This window comes from Ruditapes philippinarum, unplaced genomic scaffold (genome assembly GCF_026571515.1).
Source record: "Ruditapes philippinarum isolate M1 unplaced genomic scaffold, ASM2657151v2 ctg5017_1_1_1_1, whole genome shotgun sequence".
Taxonomy (NCBI): Eukaryota; Metazoa; Mollusca; class Bivalvia; order Venerida; family Veneridae; genus Ruditapes; species Ruditapes philippinarum.
The window spans coordinates 1,669-20,103 of NW_026864853.1; the positions used below are offsets into that span (position 1 = coordinate 1,669).

At 31.2% G+C, this 18,435-nt stretch overlaps 2 protein-coding genes across 3 annotated transcripts in view; one reads left to right on the top strand and one right to left on the bottom strand.

Moving 5' to 3' along the window:
- Positions 1-266: 266 nt before the first annotated feature.
- LOC132727046 (peroxidase-like protein 3) lies at positions 267-10,931 on the top strand (the record flags this gene model as incomplete). Its single annotated transcript, XM_060712457.1, is given in 7 exon segments — positions 267-471; positions 708-893; positions 1,130-1,369; positions 6,712-6,875; positions 8,083-8,179; positions 9,549-9,632; positions 10,077-10,931. Coding segments are annotated over 7 exon segments (1,169 nt in total), but the record flags the coding sequence as incomplete, so codon positions are not given.
- A 138-nt stretch (positions 10,932-11,069) lies between these two features.
- Positions 11,070-18,435, bottom strand: part of LOC132727045 (electrogenic sodium bicarbonate cotransporter 1-like) — a 47,534-nt gene continuing 40,168 nt past the window's right edge. For both annotated transcript variants that reach the window (XM_060712456.1, XM_060712455.1), the window contains exons 15-20: positions 17,608-17,786; positions 16,250-16,322; positions 14,849-14,917; positions 13,901-14,077; positions 12,606-12,728; positions 11,070-12,015 (exon numbers count right to left, since the gene is read on the bottom strand). In XM_060712456.1, the coding sequence (XP_060568439.1) occupies positions 11,551-12,015; positions 12,606-12,728; positions 13,901-14,077; positions 14,849-14,917; positions 16,250-16,322; positions 17,608-17,786 (1,086 nt within the window). In that variant the 3' untranslated portion in view covers positions 11,070-11,550. The remainder of the gene's footprint in view (positions 12,016-12,605; positions 12,729-13,900; positions 14,078-14,848; positions 14,918-16,249; positions 16,323-17,607; positions 17,787-18,435) is intronic.

Here is an 18,435-nt window from a genome sequence, read left to right on the forward strand (position 1 = left end):
ATCTTGTATGAACTGATACTATATAGTATATCTTGTATGAACAAGTTTTGTTTTATACATCTTGTATGAACTGATACTATAATTATGCGGCATCTTATATGAACTGAAACTATATGATATATCTCGTAAAAATGATGCATTATAAGACATATTGTATGAACTGAAGCTATATGATATATCTCATTTCTACATATTGTATGAATGAAACTATATGATATATCTCGTAGAAATGATGCATTGTATGGCATTTTGTATGAACTTTTCAGATTATTACAGTAACAATGAAACCATCTTTCAAGAAACAAGAAGAATAATTATTGCCATAATGCAAAAGATTGTATACGACGAGTTTTTGGCCTCCGTATTCTCTACTAGTGGACTAAAGAAATACCAACTAGAGAGTTCGGCAAGATATGTTTATGAACCAAATACAAACCCGACCATGCTGAACGCATTTGGAATCGCTTACAGGTAAAAATAATGAACAGTAATATAATCCCCCATCACAACATCTTTGCTGTAAATACAATGTAGAAAATTGCAGAACAAAACTTTATTTATATTATCACGAAATAACCGTTGGAAGTCAAATAAGTAATTAACAAATTTAACATACATGCCTTTGTACATTCGTTATCATTAAGGGATAAATAACTTAGAGCTGTTGTAATGAAGATAATATTTATAATTTTATATTATCGTTGTAGAGTTGGACATACATGGATTCCACAGGCAATGCGCCTTTTCGACAGATCGTTACAGAAAATTTACGATCCGAATTTCAACCGTAAAACAGAAGACACATTTAACAACCCAGACTTGACATTTCAACCTTTAGCTTTTGAGAGATTGGCATATTACATGTCTGGAAGCCAGTCTCCAAACACAGACAGGTCTTATCTTCTTGTTTTGATTTTTATCCCATGTAAAAATGTTGAACTCTTAATATTAATATTTGGAATTTCACCATCAATAAAGTACATTCTAAAACTGAGCATGTCGTATTTTGTTGGAGTGCATATATTTGTATATTTTAATAACATTGGCCAGGCATAAATGGCACTAATTTTGAGAGTAAATTTAGATTAAAATCATTATCAATTGTAGAAATATATAATGATATTTTTAGAATCATTGAAGAAGCTGTGAGGAGTCGTCTATTTATAGATAGAGATAATGATATAGCATTTGACCTTGCTGCACTGAACATCCAAAGAGGACGTGATCACGGACTTCCGTCTTATAACGAGTACAGGAAGTGGTGCGGCCTATCGTCTGTCAGCAGATACTGGAACTATTATGGCGGGAATTCTGGTTTAGTTGACCACTCGTATAAAGCCAGAACAAAGTTAAAATTGGCTGGATACAGGTAATCGTCTTATGCTGGTATCAGATGTGGTCAGACCTTCCTAGGTGACATGTATGCAGTTCTTATGTTACACTTGAAGGAAATCTTTAACGCTAGGAACTGTTCTCCGGGTCTATATTTATCTAATAATCGGTTAAAAAGTCTGTTACTGTATTAAACGCAACATTTAGTACAACACAATAGTCTGTATAACAACAGTAAGTATAACACAGTGAAAAGCACAACAGTAAGTATAACACAACAGTAAATTCAATATAATAATAAGAACACCACAACATCACGTACAACACAGCAGTAAGGACAACACAATAATACATATATATATTCCTATCTGGGTTTTACGTTTGCACTTATACATTATTTAAGCTTTGATTTGCACTACATACATAGATTGTTGAGGTATACTTTAAATCAGTTCTAATCAATTTACACCATTATGGAAACAAGTTGAGCAAGGTCACGAGGAAGGTAACATGTCTCACTCTCAGTCAGGAAATTTGTCAGGTAATGATGATGGTCAACAAAAGTTCAGCATCAATGACATTAGTGTATGTCATCCCTTGAAGCCTAAAGGTAATGGAAAACAGCAAGTGATAGTTCGTTTTATATCGAGGGCTAAGCTGATCCAAGTATTCAAAGTGAAGAGATTTCTCAAGTTATCTGATACTTATAGAGGAGTTTATATCACGGATGATCTGACTACTTTGAGATACAAGATATTTGATATCGCCAAGAAAAGCCCAGGGGTTACAAATGTATTTACACGCGATGGCACTATCCATTGTACTTACAACAAGAAGCATGTGGTATTGTCTACACCTGACGACCTGTTTCATATTGATGTTGAGGCTGATTTGGAGCTTCTTGGACTTAAACATTTGATTTAATGTCATCCGGAGAATGTTAGAAATTGTTCGTGTTTTCTTAAGCATTCCAGTTTATGTTTTAATTCCAAGTGTTCTGAACTTTTAACTACTTCTAAAACAAACCACAAGGTTAATTATAATGTAACTCGATGCTCTAATCAACGTTCCCAGTGCAAGTGTTCAGAAAACTTAACTAGTTCTTTAATTAAACACAAGAATGATAAGTGTGTTACTCAAATTCAAAATTCTAACGAATGTTCTCAGTGCAAGTGTTCAGATCTTGAAATTTCCTCTGAAGGAAGCAACGAGGTGGATTGCAATACTATTATTCAACATTCTAGTCAGTGTTCTTGTTCCAAGTGTTCAAAAGATTTAACTTCTATTATAAGCCAAAAGATTGATCATAATGTTATTCAACATTCTATTCAATGTTCTCAATCAAAGTGTTCAGAACTTCAAACTTCAGAAACTATTCTTGATGATGTAAACAATGTCAACAACGAATTTTCTGTTGCTATAAACATGAACCTACCCTATTTAAAGGATATCTCATCTCATGTTTCTAATGATGATACATTGCTTTTTAATTCTTTTCTTAATATTGAAAATGTTGATGCACTTGATATTCATGTTTTGAATGAGCATACTTACTGTGTGCCAAAAAACCGAAATATTATTAGTTTATCGTTTATAAATGTAAATGGTTTAACTTCTAAGTTGTTATTACCAGAATTTGATTATTTTATAAAACAATATGATATTTGCTGCTTTGCTGAGACAAAGCTTGATGAATTTGATGTGCCCTATGTACATGGGTATACTTTTAAGAGTTTTAATAGGGAAAAATGTAAACGTAAATCTGGGGGTGTTGGTATGTTTATAAAAGATATATTTGTGAAACATTTTCAGATGCTTGAACACTGTAATGAAAACTTTATTTGGTTCAAATTCAATAATGACAATTGTATTTTTGGGGTGATTTATTTACCACCGGAGAGTTCTAAGTATAGTACATTAAGTCTTTTTGATGATTTAGAGAACGTTTTACTTGATTTCTCTGGGAAATATCATGATTGCACATTTTGCTTGTTGGGTGACTTCAATGCAAAAACTGGCAGACTGAGTGATTTTCAAGAAGTAAATAGTTACATTGCAAATTTGAACTTTGATCATGCTACCTATAATATTGCTGGTACGAATCAGCTTAATGAACTTGGCTTTACAACATCACATTTTACTTGTGATAATCATCGTCCTGACAATTTTGGTCGAAGGCTTTTGGAACTTTGTACATTGGTAGGCTTATACCTGGCCAATGGAAGGTGTGGTGCTGGTGCTTACATTGGTAAAACCACAGCTATATATCTTAGTGTTATTGACTATGTTTTATTATCTGGTAGTTTATTTCCAAGAATAACCTTCTTTGATGTTAAAGAATTTGATCCTTTATTGTCTGATGTTCACTGTGTTTTAGAACTTTGTTATTCTTGTGAGGTTCAGGCAGAGGATGATGATGAGAACAAGGGTAATGATGGTTATCAATCTGATAGTGTAATCCACAAAGCATTGTGGGACAATAAGGCCAGAGCAGATTTTATTAGTAAATTTGATGACAATCTAGTATCAGATCTTATGAAAGAACTAGATGACTGTACTCAATTGAATGTTTTTGATCAGCGTAAAATAAATCATCTTACAGAAAAAGTTTCAGATGTGATCTTTTCTGCAGCTCAAAACTGTAATTTGATCAAGAATAGTTATCCTTTAAAAGATAAAAAATGGAAGGTTAAGAAGCCAGCATGTTTAGACAAACCTTGGTTTGATCTGAGTTGTTGAAATGCTAGGAATGGTTATTTTTAACAAAAAATAAGTATAGAGCAAACAGATCTGTAGAAAATATTTGAAGATATGCAGAGGAGAAGCAAACAATATAAGACGGAAATTAACAAAAAACTTAAAGAGTTCAATACCTGCATTGTAAACAAAATTAAAGGGGTGAGAAACAGTGATCACAAATCATACTGGAATCTTCTTAATAAGTACTCCAGAGAAAGAAAAACTGTAATCAATAAAAGTTCATGCGAGGTTTCCTATGATCATTTTAAGGAACTAAATAATGATGAACATTTTAACGAGGTAGACATTGATCAGATAAGCAGCTACAATGAAGACTTAAATTTACCATTTACAGTTAATGAAATTCAGTCAGTTTTAAAGGTTTTAAAGAACAACAAATCTGCATCACCAATGGATAATATCTTAAATGAATACCTTAAGAATTATCCTTGTTCAAAGTTACCAATTGTTTGCATACTATTTAATATTATTTTTGATTCAGGTTTCTTCCCTGAAATTTGGAGTAAAGGGGTAATTCTTTCCTTATACAAGAATAAAGGTGATATAAATGATCCTGACAATTACAGGGGAACAACAATTTTGAGCTGTTTTGGTAAATTATTTACATCTGTTGTAAGTAGTCGGTTGAATAATTTTTTAGAATCTGATAATATTCTTTGTGAAGAGCAGGCTGGGTTTAGAAATAAATACAGTACAGTTGATCATATTTTTTCACTTAAATGTTTAATAGATTTGTACTTGGCTAACAAAAGAAAACTATTTTGTGCTTTTATTGATTATAGAAAAGCCTTTGATTCTGTAAATAGACTTGCTTTATGGAACAAGTTATTAAGTTCAAATATAGATGGTACATGTTTTAAGATAATACACAATATGTATGAAAATATTAAGTCCTGTGTTAGAGTCAGTGACCAATTTTCTGACTTTTTGTCAAGTCTGGCTGGCGTCCGACAAGGAGAAAATTTATCCCCAGTTTTATTCTCTTTGTTTTTAAATGACTTGAACTCGTTCCTGTCTCAAAGATTTGAAGGTTTAAATTTCCTGTCTAACAGTGTTAGTAACACTTTAAGCACAGATGATTTTGAAGTTTATCTTAAATTGTTTATGTTGCTCTATGCTGACGATACAGTTATTTTAGCTGAAAGTCCTAATGAGTTACAAAAAGCATTAAATGCAATGTCTGATTACTGTAATACTTGGGGTTTAAAGGTAAACACTGCCAAAACAAAAATTGTTGTGTTCTGTAAAAGTAAAAGGGGGTGGAATAATATTAATCCTCTAGAATTTGAGGGTAACATACTTGAGATTGTAGATTGTTTTGATTATCTTGGGGTTCAGTTTTCATTTAACGGAAAATTTTTAGGCACAAGAAAAAAACTGATTGATCAAGCTCGAAAAGCTATGTTTTCTGTGTTAACAAAGTCTCGGAAACTTTCTTTACCATTTGATATACAATTGAGTTTATTTGATGCAATGGTGGCTCCTATTATTTTATATGGATCCGAGGTCTGGGGAGTAGAAAATGTACAAATAATTGATCGTTTCCAATTGAAATTTATTAAATTAGTTTTCGGACTGAAGCAATCTACCCCATCATGTATGATTTATGGCGAGCTAGGAATATTGCCTTTGTCTTTGCAAATTAAGTCAAGAGTTCTGAACTATTGTGGCAAACTGATTAATGATAAAAAAGATAAAATTTGTTCTATGCTGTATTGCATGTCAAAGAAACTTTACTCTGATTTTGATGTTGATTTTCCTTGGTTGAAATTTGTGCATACTTCTTTAGATTCTCTCGGTCTGTCAAGTTATTGGATTTTTCAAACAGTTAGTTCTGTCCCACATTTTAAGAAAACTATTTCTGCTAGAATTAAGGATCAGTTTATTCAAGATTGGCAATCTTCTATTCATGAATCCAGTAAATGTCTGAATTATAGAATTTTTAAAACTCAATTTGGTTTTGAAAAATACTTTAACATTTTACCATCAGATTTAGCAATAGCGTTTTTCAAATTTAGATGTATGAACCACAAAATGCCAATTGAAACAGGTAGATTTTTTAATTTGGATAGAAGTCTAAGAGTGTGCTGTTTATGTTCTGATAATTTGTTAGGTGATGAATTTCATTATTTATTTCACTGTTCCTATTTTCAACACCTGAGAAAGACATATTTAGACAATTCATTTTTTCATAGACCTAACATTATTAATTTTTCAAATTTAATGAATAGTGAAAGCAAAAATGTTTTATTCAATCTAGCAATATTCTGTAAGAAAATAATCTTTGTGCTTAATAATACATATTGATATATTTATTTTTTTCATTTTGATCTCATTCTCCGATTCTAAATTGTTAAGTATAAATATGTTATATTTTTATTCTATCTTTTTTTATTCTATTTTGTTCTCTTTTTTTTATGTACATAATTATGTTCATAACATTGCCATTTCAATTATGTATCACTTTACTTTGTTTTGTAAACATTTGTTATATTGTTGTTTTCTCACATGCCCAGTTGGGCCTTGAGATATCAATAAAAACTTGAAACTTGAAACTTGGTCTAGATATTCAAATCTTATTAAGGTATTTCATTAAGACATATTTACTTTATATTTCAGGTCCCCGCTAGATATTGATCTTTTTCCTGGTGGGTTAACGGAGACGCCTGTGACAGGAGGACAATTTGGTCCCACGTTTGAGTGTATAATAGGAAGGCAATTCCGGCGGTTGAAATATGGTGACCGGTTCTGGTACCAGAACAGAGACGCTCGATTCACAGACAGTAAGATAAATGAGCGCGTCAAACATAGTACGTTTGCGGCCAGCATGGATCCAGGCCAGCCTGTGCATCCGCGCAGTCTGATCAGGATCTATGCTGTTCGCTTACCAACTCTATTAAAAGTAGAAAAACTGATAGCAAACAGCATAGATCCTGATCAGACTGTGCGGATGCGCAGGCTGGTCTGGATCCATGGTGGTCGCAAATGCACTATGTTGGTTTTGTCGCCATGCGGCTAAAATATATTTATTTTCTCAGTCATTCATAAATAACTTCTATTCTTGACAAAAATAACATTAAAGGAGCTCTACCGAGGCTCTAATGTTAAAACATAACAATTATTAATTATACAAAGACAAGGAAAAGCTGCAAGGAATAAAACAAGGAAGAAAACAATTTACAACGTAATATAATATACTTAAATAGTGTTATATGCTAACACTCAAATTGAAAACCGATTATTTTGTTCGCTTCTCAGTACAGTTTGAGATAAAAGTGTTTATATACCAATTTTTTGGTCAATTTGCACAATTACAGACACAATTATGGGAAACAGAGTGAGCGAATGATCAGAAAAAATATTGCTTTACATCATTAAATGGTACACAAATCTTCGGAAAATAGGAAACCATCAGTAGCGTCCCTTTAGAGGTGCTCAGAACTTTAAATATTGACAGATATTGATAAACATTGGCAGTGATTTGTAAACAATGACAGACTGATGACTGTCGTAACTAATGATCTATACGGCAAAAGTTATTTCTGTTTACTCATAATTATATAATTTTTGTTATAAGTCCACGTTCATTAATAAATAGAAACAGCATCGAAACTCGTGGCTGTCTGATTTGTATGAGAAGGCATAGCCCCCGAGTATTAATCAGATTGCCGAGTGTTCTTTCTTTTTTGTATCATAGCCATACATACAAATACATTCCCTGTTGTCTCAATATGAAACCCCGGAAAAAAGTAACCAATGAACGAGCATCTGAATATGATATATCCGATGCTTTCCCTTTTTCTGCCGTCACAATATTTATACCCGAGCAAAAATAAACCAATCAATGGGTATGCTCTGCAGTGCGGGTAACTAATACATGCACTCTAGTTAACGAACTGTGCATGTATATGTATACGATTTAACTCGACACATTTTCAACAGAAAGGTCCCCAAGCTATGTTACAACAATCTTTTGTTTATTTTATACAGGACAAATCTTAGCTATCCAGAATTACTCATTATCAGGAATATTATGTAACAACTACAACTTTGATATGGTTCATTTTCCTAGTGCGTTTCTATCAAAGTGAGTTTTCAACTTAATGCAATTCATTCCCTTGTTTTTCTATCAAAGTGAGTTTTCAATTTTAATTTTGTTCATTTTCCTAGTGTATTTGTATCAAGTGAGTTTTCAATTTCAATATTGTTAATTTTCTTAGTGTATTTGTATCAAAGTGAGTTTTCAATATTGATATTGTTCATTTTCCTAGTGTATTTGTATCAAAGTGAGTTTTCAATTTTAATATTGTTCATTTTCCTAGTGTATTTGTATCAAAGTGAGTTTCCAATTGCAATATTGTTCATTTTCCTGGTGTATTTGTATCAAAGTGAGTTTCCAATTGCAATATTGTTCATTTTCCTAGTGTATTTGTATCAAAGTGAGTTTTCAATTTTAATATTGTTCATTTTCCTAGTGTATTTGTATCAAAGTGAGTTTTCAATTTTAATATTGTTCATTTTCCTAGTGTATTTGTATCAAAGTGAGTTTCCAATTGCAATATTGTTCATTTTCCTAGTGTATTTGTATCAAAATGAGTGTTCAATTTTAATATTGTTCATTTTCCTAGTGTATTTGTATCAAAGTGAGTTTTCAATTTTGATATTGTTCATTTTCCTAGTGTATTTGTATCAAACTGACTTTTCAATTTTAATATTGTTCATTTTCCTAGTGTATTTGTATCAAAGTGAGTTTTCAGTTTTAATATTGTTCATTTTCCTGGTGTATTTGTATCAAAGTGAGTTTTCAATTGCAATATTGTTCATTTTCCTAGTGTATTTGTATCAAAGTGAGTTTTCAATTTCAATATTGTTCATTTTCCTAGTGTATTTGTATCAAAGTGAGTTTTCAATTTTAATATTGTTCATTTTCCCAGTGTATTTGTATCAAAGTGAGTTTTCAATTTTAATATTGTTCCTTTTCCTAGTGTATTTGTATCAAAGTGAGTTTTCAATTTTAATACTGTTCATTTTCCTAGTGTATTTGTATCAAAGTGAGTTTTCAATTTTAATTTTGTTCATTTTCCTAGTGTATTTGTATCAAAGTGAGTTTTCAATTTTTATATTGTTCATTTTCCTAGTGTATTTGTATCAAAGTGAGTTTTCAATTCAAATATGGTTGATGTTTCTAGTGTTTTTCTTATTTGAAAGTGCCTGGATGGTTAAACTGTTTTGGTTTAGTTACTGTCAAGAATAAGTGCAAAGGGCAAATGTGTGAACGTAGCCAAGGTTTTGTTTTTGTTGTTTATAATGTAATCCATATATAATAGTTTAAAGTGGAAACTTAGGACGAAATGTTTGCATGTATATTCATATGAGTTCTTATCAATGTATTAATGTTACAATTTTGCTTTATTTTCTGTTCTACAGGGCTCTTACTTTCTTTTCATTTATTATAGAACAAACACATTGAATCCATACGGTCAGCGTACTCTTGGAACACACGGTTGGTTCTTTCCTTATTATCCACCGACAAATGGAAAGTAAGAACGTGCAAACTCATCTTTAAATATGATCCACTTATTTTATTATTCATTCATTACTAAGAGTTCAGTAAACTATTTTTTATTCAAGGAGTTCTTAGAGATAACGTACTTATAGGATAAAGCGTTTAAAATGTTAAAAGAAAAGTCTTTAAAATACTCCAACAGAAACTAAATAAAACTATAAAGTATTTATATAATTGCGTTCACGGGAACTTTCTTGACGGTTTAACTATAATGTTTACCACAAATACCAGCAAAAACTGGCTGTAATTCCAAAGATAATTCTTTCTTTCTACCATCTAAAGAAACCATCTGTTTCAAATTAATTAACACTTTGTCATTGTTACTTATTAAATCAATTTAGATTTGAATCTCAATGATAAGAACAATCAATTCAAAAGGCATTTAAATTTATTGTTTTAATTTTCTTTTAATTTTCAGAAGTACCTTGACACCATGCAACAAAGTTCCCGACCTTGATTTATCTATTTTCAAACCAAGATTTGCAACAAAGTCATTCTCGACAGTCATGGGGACAAATCAGCTAGACAGCTCAAGCAAATCCAAAGGAATGGAATCACGTGTTGGCACAGACGAGGAGCTCATTGAGGAGTTATATGAGGAAATTTTTTAAAAAGACCATATCAATTAAACAAACCAGATTAAATAGGCGAAGCCATACTACATTCAACATTATATGCCTTACTTTCAATAGCACCTTGTACTTTTCTGATATGCTCTATATTTAATCACATTCATTGAATCCAAAACCTTTTACTGTAACTGAAAAATGACATAAACTATCTAGAAAAAATATTAAAAAAAGGTGACACAGAATAGCAAACGATTTTTTTTTAATTCTTCAGGATTCCTATTTATATTTCCGGTTTTACTTCATTTGCTAATATAATATAAAACTTATTAACCTTTTCGACGCTATATTAAACTAACCAATTTATTATTTGCAGGGAAATGTTCAAAATTTGTACTAACAGTATAGTGAATAGTGTAAAGTTAAAAAATGGCTACTGTTTTATGAAGTTAATCAAAACTTAACACTTATGTTATTTTGATAAAATCTGCTCAAATAAATACAACATCCGGCATGACAACAAATCGGCTGGCAAGAATTCAGTCATAAATGTATAACTTTGGCAACAGGAAATGCATAACTAATTCAGTGTCATTTTAAAAAAGTCAACCATAAAATAAATATTCTAAAAAATGTGCTTTTATTCGCCTGTAAACATGTACATACGTCTGCTTAATAATAAAATAGCTTCATTTGCATGATTATATTATTGTTTGTTATCATTCTTTTAATAATATTTCTTACAATAAGTCAGTAAAGTTTAATCTGTAGTTGGCAATAAGTTGATTTATTAAAAGGCAAGTCAGGTTATATCTCTTGAACAAAATATTTCATTTTGAAGCCTTCTATTCACATCTTTAGTTAATCCCTTCCATATAGAAATAATGAATTCTTCAAATTCAACTAAGTACAAAATACTTTTCACTTATATTAATACAATAAAATAACTAAAATATGGAAATATGGAAGTATATAGACGACAAAATAACGAGAATATTGTATTAAACATGACACAAATATTCTAATCTAAATAATGGACATATTAAATTCTAGGTAAGCAGAAGTATTGTCATGTAATTAACGGAAAAAATAAAGTCTTAATTAAGTATGCAGGGATTGTTGTCAGAGTAAAGATTCTATTTAACCTGAGGGTAGTAGAATTTTAGCCTGTATGACTGCAAAGTATGTCAAATACACTGCTTATAGTGACCTTTAAAAAGATGGTATCATTCTTTTAACTGACCTTTCTAAAGAACAGTTTTGCATAGATATATAGCACCTAGATTGTTGAGATATTTTTTGAAATTGATGTTCCGATATCTGTTAAAATTTAGTTATTGTTGGCGGACATTCAGTGTCAGGGTCTGTGTAAAGATATTCCTGGTCAGTTTCTGTGACATCCACCATTGTAGACGGTAGAGACATTAAGCGGTTAGTTCTCTGCTGTCTTTCTAACCCTAAACCGCCATTATGAAAGTGAGATAAATCTGTAGATAGCCTGCGAGTATACATCAGAGGAGTAGAAAACTTTCGAAAAGTTTCCATGTGGTCAATAACTCCAGTTGATTGTCTACGTTTAGCCGCCATTGCCAGAGATTGCCGCCTGTTTGCTACAGCAAGTGGTGCAGTGGCCTTTAGTTTGTCAATATCAGTCTTACATATGAACGTAGAGCTTGCTCGTCTGTCCCGATCTTTACTATCATTACTTATACCAATCATAGTGTGTACATTGTTGGAAGTTATCAAATCCTTCTGTGTTTCTTCTGTCTCTTTTTCCTCCTCGTCAACCTTAAATTTGAATATGTTCTACATGTATGGCAGAAATAATTGATGATTCAATAGCCAAATAATATGCTTTTGTAAGATTAACACGATATAACATGATATGACTATTTTAACATTCGGTTTTAGTGAGTGTTGCTTGCATCCATGATTGATTTGTTACATAATTGATTGGTAACATAATTGATTGGTAACATAATTGGTTGGTGACACAAATATGACAATGTATTTATTTAACTCGTTTATTTTTCATAGGTAACATGAAGTCTCTTGTGATCGTGATTAGAAATTTAGTTAAATGAATATGGCATTGCTGAAAGTAATAGTATAGTGCGAAATACTATTGTACATGTATTGCTGGAAACAATTTAATTGATTCTAGGAAACTGATAACATGCCGATATTTTTATTGCTGAATAACGATAAATATACAATATGATAAATTTTATTGCCCTTAGTCTGTTTAAAACAAGCATGTCCCGCCAAAGGGGAACTATTTTCCGATGTTCTTCGTTCTTTAAAAAAACAGGAAAAGAATAATTTAGTATTATTGAATTAAAATGTGAATTACATTCTCTCAGTTTCTGAAGACTTACTTTGATATCAAACAGTACTATTTGTGAACCTTTTGCTGATGGAAGAATGTCGTCTAGCCAGTTTAATTCTCTTTGGGTGAAGACTTTATCCAATGCTTTCCGTATGAAACATATTATCAATACCTTAAACATAAATTATACTTATTAACAAAATGAGTATAATAATATTATGATGAATGGTTTAAATTTAAGCATGAAAAAACAACAATGAGATTTAAGCAAAATTTTTGCAAATGAGTAACATACTGTGTTGCAAAATGAAAGTTTGCACTTGATTCCAGAGAAATTGTGTTTACGTATTTAAGCAAATATATAGACTACCTTGGATTACTTTTTTATTGAAATTTGATAATTACATTGATTATGTATCAGACTTTTGTTTGTCAGGTGACAGGTAAATTTGCAGACATGTGTGTGACAGGTAAATTTGCAGACATGTGTGTGACAGGTAAATTTGCAGACATGTGTGTGACAGGTAAATTTGCAGACATGTGTGTGACAGGTAAATTTGCAGACATGTGTGTGACAGGTAAATTTGCAGACATGTGGTGATTTGATAATTAGTAACCACGGGCACACATTCTTTTACAACAGAGAATAAAACATAGTATGATAATATGTTGAAGACTGTGTAGCGATACAAAGTCTAACGAAAGATAATTTTATGATAGTTCCATATGGCAACAAAAGACACAATATGTGCTATATCATATCAGTCAGGAAAAAAAGACTGTGATAATCGTTCTATAAGTATATTGAATAAAAAAATGACGATGTTTTAAACATGTAAAGAAACAAAAGAAAGTTGACCTTATCAGTTTGAAATAAAATAAAAGTTGATGATTTAATGTAAAAAAAATAACAAAAATAACCGAAAAAAAACAACTAAAACAACAACAATAGCAACAAAAAACATTGACGTTTAATTTATAAAACTACACCCTACATGTGGAGTGTCTCGGCTTCGGTCCGTTTAATGTTTGCGTCATTATAAAATAAATATACTAATACACTATAATGAAAGTTATTAATACGTGTACATTTACCTACTAGCAATGTAAAATCAATCAATTTAATGAAATGTAATTCATTTACCTACCATTAAAGGAAAACCAATGAACATAATCAATTGTTAACATTTACCTACCAGCAATGTAAAATCAATCAATTTGATGAAATAACCTATCATTTACCTTCCATTAAAATAAAACCAATGAACATGATCAAATGTAAACATTTACCTTCCAGCAATATAAAATCAATCAATTTGATGAAATAACCTTCCATTTACCTACCATTAAAGGAAAACCAATGGATATGACCTTGACACTTTTGACAACCCAAAGTACCGCTAAACAAATCACTTCAATCAATGTAAACAGATGCACACGCTTTATAGGCACGTTTCGGATGTAGGGGTAGTCTGGCTGATATTTGGTTGGCATAAATATTATAAGAACTCGCTGAATCAACTGGAAAGAGAAAAAAAAAACATATTTTTTGTTTGTTTGGTTAAAACAATAAATAAAATTTAATATAAGTATCATACTGAATGTATCGAACGAGATGAATTATGTTATGTTAGGACATAACAATGATAATGTATCATTTTCAATTGAAAACACTGTCCTGTTTACTTTTATTCAAAAACAGAATTAGTGAAGAAAATGACACTTGATATGCAAGCAGACCGAACTCTATATAGGACATTTCTTAAAGCTGATACTTTTCACCTTTTAGCTAGAAATCTTAAAAATAAGTACAACAAACTCTCATAAATGTATGGGTTTGATTGCAAACAGCCACCGGAAAATCTTTGCACCACCGGAAAAGTGGCAAACTTCACTACCATTTTAACTTGCCCTAAACACTTGAAAATCATTTCAGCTGATAGAGTTAAGGTTAATTATGATTAATTTACTTCATTTAATGCTATTTTAAATTCTTTTTTTATAAAAAAAAATGTTTTAAAAAATTTGTCCGGGCGGAATTACGTGTATTCTGCCCGGAATTATGCTGTCCGGGCGGAATAACTTAAATTACAACTGGATTTTTGTCCAACATTTTTATTTATTGCAAGGGGAATTTCAATTTTTCTGAAAATGTCGAAATACATAAGCACATGCTTAATATGTATTTGTATGCATTTTCTTGTTGAAAAAAGCGTCAATTTAAGAATTTTTCGGAAAATCCGGTCGGATTTTCTTTCATTTAATTTACTGTAACATGTGATCTAGAATTACCTGCATATTTGCCAAAGGTGCTACTCCCATGTATAAAAATACTCCATATAGAACAGGCATCGGCACGTGCTGAAACAAAATGCAAGTTATTAAGTACCAAAAAATGGTTTATATACATTATGTGAGATACAACAGACGGTTTAGTTACAATATTTTAAATAGACATATTCATTACATGTATAATATAGAACATGCAATATGTCATTGTGTAGAACAGGTAACGTTATAGATACTGGTATCAGTAATGATGGAGAATTTGTCAACTACACGGTATATAGATTAACTGAGTAAAAACTATGTGCTGTACTGATCAAGGGAAGAAACCGGTGCGAAAAGTTTGTAGTTTACAACAACGGTTATTTCCCCTAATCAGGAGAAAAGACGCTCATTCTAAATAATTTTTATGACGCCTTTGAAAGATTCTAGTTCTTTCTAACGTTTCTCTAATACAATTTATAAGTTTAACTAAAATTTAACATACCGTTAATAAATGACCCTATTTTTATCAAAGAGTAACCATTTATCAATCCTAAACAACTTTCATCAATATTGAATATGCTGAATTTTTGTCAGGGTCGATTCTCAACGTTGTAAAATGACACATAGGGTCAATTTTCAGCGGCGTCACATTTATTGTCTTCGATTTTCATTGGACAAAGATGACGTGTATCTTATATACACCCGAGGGAATAAGTGAGGTTTTGGGGGGGCAGTAAACGTAAATAACACTCAATAGATAGGTGACTCAGGCAATTCTGTGTATCTATAGTATTTGACACACGCTTAATATGATAAATTTGTTCTCTGTTTACAAAACTTAAAGAATACACATGATTTATATCTCTGAAGTCACAAATATGTTTTCAATACTAATATAGTCGAAACTTTCAAGAAACACAAAGCCTTCTTTTATTCATATTACGATTGGAAAATATATCTGACAAGCTAAATGAGAATTTAAAAATACACTAACAATTATAAAAAAAAGCTAAGAGATAAAATCAAAAGGCATACATTTTTTACTTTCGGTTTCCTAAAATATCTTAACTTATTTTTAAAAAGCGTATTTTTTAGGCTATTTGTTTGCATGTTGAACCATACCATATCCGTTCTTTGTATTCTAGTTTTTGTTAGAGATCCTTAATGTAAACGGCCGAGTAATTGATATTAAAAAACATAGGTAACACCTGAGAAAAGAGTGAGTGGTTTTATAAGGCAAAAACCAGTTTGATATAACAATGTTGTTTTTCACTTCAAAAAATAAATGGAAAAAAACAGCACTAACCGAAAGATTTTATGCAAATATATAAACTGGGCAATACATGTTCATGCAATACACGTCTACATGACATGTTTATCAAATTTATTACTAATTAAATAAGTGTATATACATGTACTCACTTTAAGAACAGAAGTAAATAAAACTGCCAGCCCACTAAATATAGCGACCAGCAATGACGTCACTCGCTGCTCTCTGAAAAAGTTAAATGAACACCTGATATAAACGCTTAAATAATGACCTTTATAGGTAACCCTAAAATAACGCGACTAATTTTGTTCAGACACTTTCAAACAATTAAGGCATCAATGTTCAGACCATACTTTCCCGAAGTAATTTAAAGAACTTTTTCTTTCTATTTTTTCTTTTTTCTATCCCGACACTATACGGAACTACTCGCTGGATAACAATAATAAGTTCGGAATAATACGGATTTAAAGTGACATTATGCTCATATTTTCATTGTCAAGTTGCGCTGAACTGTCTATTTATCTCAAAAGATTGACTGTTAAAATGTTGATTGACCAACGGTTCATATTGGAAAATCTTGAGGATAAAATTTAAATCTGCCTAAAATATTAAAAGACTGCCCAACTCTTTTTATGAACTGAACGTTACAGGTAAATTCTAATAAATCATTTGGATCCATGCTTTGTTTATTGTTTATGTGAAATAATTTTTTATATTGAAAGGAATTATGGCAAAATGAAAACTTATTTTGACATTCACTTGTTCACTCATTTATACCCTTGGATGGGCATAATGTCACGTTAATGTAGTTACACGTGACCTTTGCTGTAAAGAAAGAAAGGTTGTCAAGGTTTCATTATCAAGATAGTTATAACTCATATTTAGGTACTTGACGTACACAGTAAAGTTGATTACGGCCAGAGGAACATTGCTTCAGTATCGAGACAAAGAGGATATTAAAGGAATGTAAGTTCATTTATCTACAAGAATATAGTATTCTTTTTATCACATACCCAAACTTAAACTTTTTAAAGTGCAATACCATTTTACTGACACGGGTATGTGATAAAACGTTTTATCACAGCACCAAACCGCTAAAAATACCATTACAGAAAAAGTATTTTTTAATAAAACAGGTTAGCGTTTGAGACAAAAAAAGAATTGTCGCTATGGTTATAAAAATGATAACGTCACAATAAAGATAAAAATAACTAAAATGTACAAGTTCAATTATAACGGTCCAGAGACCAGTGGTTACCGGCTGCGGTGTGCCGATTTTTTTGTTAGATTTGTCTATATATATGTTGGTTGGATTTTACGCTGCGCAACCACAGTATGTAACGCTCACCTGTTTATTATTACTGCAGCATGAAATACCCTAAACGTATAAAGACAGATAGGAAATGTAAAGTGAAATGTTAAAATTACGTTCACATCAACTGATTACAAGCAAGGCATGTCTGAAGAAATTGTACATCCAAAAGCATGAAACATTCAGTTTGAAACATACCTTACACCAAGGAAAGTTGGTTTTTCACCGGGAGCCGTGCATTCTGAAACTTTCTTCAAACTCATCACGTGAGCGAGGGCAGTAACAGTAGCTGCAACATACCATGGTAATCCTAACAAGGCTAGTATCACCACTAGAATACCAACAACTAGCATGTCGAGATGATATCCGCAACCTTTCTGTCAATTAAATAAATATACATGTATATGTTTAAGTTAGAGGTAAAGACAGGAGATAATTCATATCATAAAAGAAGGGAGACCATTCATATCATGATAAATAGAGATTGCTTTAATGGAAGAGCTGCGCTTAACATTGCCTGATAAAGTTTGTAATATCACTTGTTTGGTATGCCATTAATCATGTTTTCAATTTTGGTATGCGTTTCTTTCTTTAAATTTCAGATAAAACAAAATCCTGTTGTGGTAAAGTTAGGAATCTATTCATCTGATTATGCTGCAATATGTAAATATTATGTCATATTTTGTAATTTAAAGTTACATCATTGTTCATTTATTTTTAATCAATACCAGTAGATATCTAATTATAATCAAGGGAGATAATCATGATTAAGTCTTACAGGTTCCCTTGACAACAAGGGAAGGGAGGTCACTCTTGTTTAGCTAAATAAGGGCTAATTATTTTCATCATTTTAACAAGTATTCAAGTATTCTAATGATGATTTTCTTTGTGTTTTTATTTTTCACAGTATAAATATTATGTATCTTTAATAATTCTGTATTTTATGTAAATAATATTGAGTTTTGAGCACATTCTAAGGGAACTACTTTTTTGGGACAACTTTCACAAAAGTTCCAGGGATATTCT